The sequence below is a fragment of the Grus americana genome, chromosome 4, assembly GCF_028858705.1.
Source record: "Grus americana isolate bGruAme1 chromosome 4, bGruAme1.mat, whole genome shotgun sequence".
Classification (NCBI taxonomy): domain Eukaryota; kingdom Metazoa; phylum Chordata; class Aves; order Gruiformes; family Gruidae; genus Grus; species Grus americana.
The window spans coordinates 47,541,868-47,547,452 of NC_072855.1; the positions used below are offsets into that span (position 1 = coordinate 47,541,868).

The 5,585-nt window shown below is 38.5% G+C and overlaps 1 protein-coding gene across 1 annotated transcript; it reads left to right on the forward strand.

Moving 5' to 3' along the window:
• On the forward strand, window positions 1–4,919 carry FGG (fibrinogen gamma chain). The gene is made up of 10 exons (XM_054824717.1): window positions 1–180; window positions 272–316; window positions 775–958; window positions 1,062–1,155; window positions 2,124–2,254; window positions 2,905–3,038; window positions 3,156–3,340; window positions 3,540–3,817; window positions 4,155–4,324; window positions 4,700–4,919. Exons 1-10 carry the CDS (start codon window positions 106–108, stop codon window positions 4,712–4,714), a joined length of 1,311 nt encoding a protein of 436 aa, XP_054680692.1. The 5' UTR covers window positions 1–105; the 3' UTR covers window positions 4,715–4,919.
• The last annotated feature ends 666 nt before the right edge of the window (window positions 4,920–5,585 follow it).

Sequence of the window (5,585 nt, forward strand, 5' to 3'; positions counted from 1 at the left end):
CAGCCTGCTCCCTTAAACTCCTGCCGCCCTGTGCCGGGTTGAACATTGTCAGCTGCTGACTGCACGACTCGCGCTGAGCAGTCGGCAGTGCCTGGTGGGACAGACATGGTGGTGCTGAGGTTACGGAGCTGGGCTCCCCTGGGGCCTCTCTTCTCCCTGCTCTTTTCTACCAGCATGGCGGTAAGTGAAGAGACAGTGTTAGAAAACACATCGGCGCGGAAAATGCCGTCGGAGAAAATTCACTGAAAATGGTCTTCTTTCTTCTCTTCAGTACATTGCTACCAGAGAAAACTGCTGCATATTAGATGAACGATTTGTAAGTACCTGAACAATTTTCTGCTATCTTAAGAGTCTAATTAAAGCTGTTCTACGCTGATTATTAACTGCCATTATCACTTGCAGCTTTATTTGATCTTCTTTGTTATTTTCAATACTGACCAAATGAACTGCGCTTAAACCTGTTACCTATTAATAGAGGTGTATGCTTGGTAAAACTGTCAGGAAGGCTGCACAGTTGACAAAAGCATATATCCAGAAGACACTGCAAATAACGGGATGCATCGTTTTCTTGCTATGTGTGTGTACGTACACACAGTGTGAAACTAAACTGCCTCTGTAAATTCAAATAACCACAGACAAAATGGCAAATGCCTGCCCTTTTTTAATCCACAATCATTTGTATAAATGGTGCCCGAAAGTTCCCCTGCCCAAATATTCTGCTCTCCTTTTTTTTTGCTCCTGAAACATTTCCAATAATTATTCTTTCCTCTTTAGGGTAGCTACTGCCCAACGACCTGTGGCATTGCAGATTTCTTTAATAAATACCATCTCACTATGGATAATGAACTGCAGGAAATGGAAGGGATGTTGCGGCAAATTACTAACTCCACAGGAACAGTAGAACATTTGATTCAACACATCCAGGGCCTCTATCCTCCAGAGAAGCAGACACTACCAAGTGAGAATATAAAAATAACTACACAACTGAAAAAATATAATTTATGTAGTTTTCTTGATTTTTGTCTAATTGCAATAATTTTACACCTTTGTCTGTTTTACAGATACAATTGATGATTTTACTCAAAAGTCCAAGAAAATAATTGAAGAAATTATCAGATATGAAAACACTATTTTGTCTCATGAAAGTACTATACAGTAGGTATCTTCTACTTTTTATATCACTTGACAGTCCAAATTGTTTTCTGCCTCCTCTTTTACCAAGTGCAGCTAAGGCTTCCTCAGCAAGGTTTTTGTGCTCATGTGGACCATTGCGCCCACACTGTCATTAGTAGCTGCCTAGCAAGACCCAGAAGGATCATGTGGGTCTGCTATTGCATTCTCTGCTCATTTGCATAAGCCATTAATTGTGCAAGAAGTGCAAGATAAGAATGTCAGGAAGCATGGCGATGTTTTTATTTTTGTTTCTTTTGCTGTGCCAGCTAGTCCTAACATTTTCTTTCACGACCTTTGGAGATGTTATTAATATGAGTTTGTGCTGTAACGCAGAGTGCATGGAATATTTGTACAATCATTCACTCTGGCTAATTTTTCTGCACGTATCCATGAAAATCAGATCAGTTACATAGGTGTAAATCATAAGTAACTATAAACTCAGCAGTAGTCTTTAGTAAACCAACATTGAAAATAAAATTGAAAACATCATTAAATTCTCTAAATCTTGGGATATGTTTTTTGACCTGAATGTAGAAAAATCTCCACTTCTATAACATTATATCAAAGACAATTTAGACATTCTGACACTTGCTGCAGTTTATTTACAACATTTATGTTTTACAAATGCATCCATAATTAAAGAGGAATCATTTATCATTTACTTCAGGAAAACAAAGAAAAGCTTTCCATAGAGTTATATTCATACATTAATTACTGGTTTGAGTTTTGCTGATTAGAGTCAAGTCAAGTTTTGGATAAGATTAAGTGCATGCTTTCCCATTTTGTCTAGTTTCCTCAGCTTTAAGTATCAGTGCTAATCGAGGCACCCCCTTTTACGGGGGGTGTACGTAGGAGCATGCTACATAGGTGAGGCGTGTGTGCAGGGAAATGCGTGTTACGTATTCAGAAACAGCTGAAACAGCAAGCCATTTTTATGTCTCTCTGCCCAGGCAGTTGACAGATATACACATATCGAACAACAACAAGATCACACAGCTGAAACAGAGGATTGCCCAGCTTGACTCACTCTGCCACGAGCCATGCAGAGACACGGCTGAAATACAGGAGACGACTGGAAGAGGTGCGCAAAACACTTCTTGTACGGTGGAGGGTTAATTCAGTTTACAAATATTGCCGGCTGGCATCACAGCGATGGGTTATTTGTAATCTTATGGGCCATAGGTTTCTGCGAAGGTTGCAAGTTATGAAACCAGTGCTCGGATCAATGTAAGGGCTAGGTAGATGCTCTGCAAACAGGGTATTCAGATGGAACACAGGTCTTGCTTGCTCCTTTGGACTTTTTGGCCAAAATATGATTAACCCAAAATGTATGCTGAACATGAGGGACAGGAGGAGAGTTTCTATAGACATATGACAAACGGAAGGTAATTCATTATCACATTTCTACTGAGTCACCTGAAAAAAAATTTATTATTCCATTACTTCCAAAAAGGCCATTTTTGTTGCTGTAGAAATTAATGCAATGACTGTATTTTACATTTAAATTTCTTAAGCTGTATGTGAGACTAAATTCCTCATCTTGCACAAGTTCTGTGACCTTTGGTAGAATTTTATGGCAATGACATTAAAGTATGTGGATTAAATAGCTAACTTTGCAACAATGACGTTTAGATCAACTGTATTTCTTGCACTAAGAAAGTTGCAATATCAAATATATCTGAGGGTAAAACTGTAGCTAGATTAACAATCTTCTGAATATCTTTACTTCAGATTGTCAAGACATTGCAAATAAAGGTGCCAGAAAAAGTGGTCTTTACTTTATCAAGCCTCAAAAAGCCAAGCAGTCATTCCTAGTCTACTGTGAGATTGACTCATATGGCAACGGCTGGACGGTGTTACAGAGGGTATGCCACTTATGTGTTATTACCATGAGCAAGCTTATTGCACCAGCACTGTTTTTATTTACCTACATAAGATACATAACTTTTTGATTGAGGTTTTTGGTTTTGTTTTTTTCCCAGAGACTGGATGGGAGTGAGGACTTCAAGAAAAATTGGGTTCAGTACAAGGAAGGATTTGGACATCTGTCTCCAGATGACACCACTGAGTTCTGGCTGGGCAATGAAAAGATTCATTTAATAACTACACAGTCCACTCTGCCATACACCTTACGAATAGAACTGGAGGACTGGAGTGGCAAAAAAGGGTACTTGCTCATGATGCTTCTGAAAATGACAGCTTAAAACCTACTGCTCCCACTGCTGCATCAGTTTGCACAGCTCTCTGAAAAAATGAGGAGCCCTTAGACCTGCTAACATGCATAGGACACTGCATTTTCTGCAGTGCTAACACCTATGTTATGGAATGCAGAATGCTCATATTCACCGTTTATCCTTTGTTAACAGCACTGCTGACTATGCTGTATTCAAAGTGGGAAGTGAAGAAGACAAGTATCGACTGACTTATGCCTACTTTATCGGTGGTGAAGCTGGGGATGCCTTCGATGGCTATGATTTTGGAGACGATCCAAGTGACAAATCCTTTACCTATCATAATGGCATGCGGTTCAGTACTTATGATAATGACAATGATAACTTTGCTGGGAACTGTGCTGAGCAAGATGGATCTGGATGGTGGATGAACAGATGTCATGCTGGCCACCTCAATGGCAAATATTATATAGGTAAAGTATCTTCTAAATACCTATAACCCATTTCACTGAGAAAGAAAAAATGGGTCACTTTCACTGAGTATGTTTTGCCATCTGATTTTTCCAAAGCTGGCATAGCCCATTCTTTGCAACAGCTGAAAACACCAGCAGTAGGAACGTGTGTCTGCTCTCCAGCCCAAAATGGGAAAATTAGTCCCGAGAGAAGCAAACTAGGGGAAGAAGGGCAGTGAATGGGGGCTGTTAAAATGCCCAGGGAGGCCACAGAGGTTTCAGTACCAGAAAAACATATGGACACATTTACTACTTTAGAAAGCAACTAACTGTTTTGCTCCAAATGATATTTTTTTAGATGGTGTGTACACAGCGAAAGATGCTAGTCCATCTGGATATGACAATGGCATTATCTGGGCAACCTGGCGTGACCGGTGGTACTCCATGAAGAAAACTGCAATGAAAATCATCCCATTCAACAGACTGTCAGTAGATGGACAGCAGCACAACTTAGGCAGTGCCAAACAGGTTGGTTTGACTACAGGGCCAAGGAGATATTTAAAATTATAACACAACATAGTTATCATTTCAAATGCTGAGCATGGACAGCTGAAGTGTTAAGCCCACTGCACCTTAGTGAAGTTGGCTTTGTTTACCATTTTGTCACAGAAGTATCTGTACTTTGATTTTAGTATACCTTCCACATTACTGTTTCTTTTAACAGAGAGATAAATGGATAGTCTAGTGATCAGAAATAATTCCTTTACTTCTTGTGTTTTAAATGCTACATTTTTAATTTCCAATTAGTATAACTATGTATGAACACTATCAACATGTCATCATCGCTTTATCTACTTCTTTCTTTAGAAGAACATTAAAATGTTCTTTTTTTTTCTGTTGTAGGTTGGAGACTCATAAAGGGACGTTTTTCACAAAGACTGATCTGAACAGTGAAAACAAGTCTTTTATCTCTTAGACACTGAACATTACACAGTTCAGTTTTGACAATAAAACACCGTTGACTGTAAAATGCCCAAGCCTCTTCCCTGAGCAGTGCTTATGTCTGTATATGGGGGTTATTTTCTGTACAAATTCTCAATAAATTTTTGATTATTACAAAAAATCTGAACTTGTTCTCTGTGCTTTACTGTTTGCCAAACAAAACAAAGTAAACCTTATGATGGTTGAAAGGTTATTGTGATCAATCTTGTTTGATTCATTCCTGGATTGCATGCCAGTAGTTTCTGCTGTTTGTTTAGAGGCAAGTGTTGGAGCTATTTCTCCATAAAATGTGGCTTGTTTCCAAAAGTTTTCATTCTGTTTTCTGATGAAATTGATTTGTGACATAGATCAAGTACACAGCAACTTGAAAGAGGCCTGATGTAGGGCTGGAGGCTGCTTAACTGAGCTTATCATGAAGTAATGCATACATTTTCAGTCAGGATGTGTTAAGCAGTATACTATCAATGACCAAGAACAGATATTTTACTCCAGAGCACACATATTAACAAGTTTCTCAAATATTACTCATAATAAAAGTTTCATTTGCTATATAGCACACAGTATTACGCTGTACATCTCTTATTCCTGAATACCTCCTTTTGATTCATAAATACTTAAAAATTAATCTAATGTATTTATTGCCACTGATGAACCAAAATATGTTAACATTTGTGGCATAAATTCATTGTATTTTGCTTGCATTTTCTTTTTCTAGGTATGGTAATAATTTTCCATGTGATCCACATGAGCAAACTCACAGTACAGCTCAAGAACAGCAAAGAGTTTG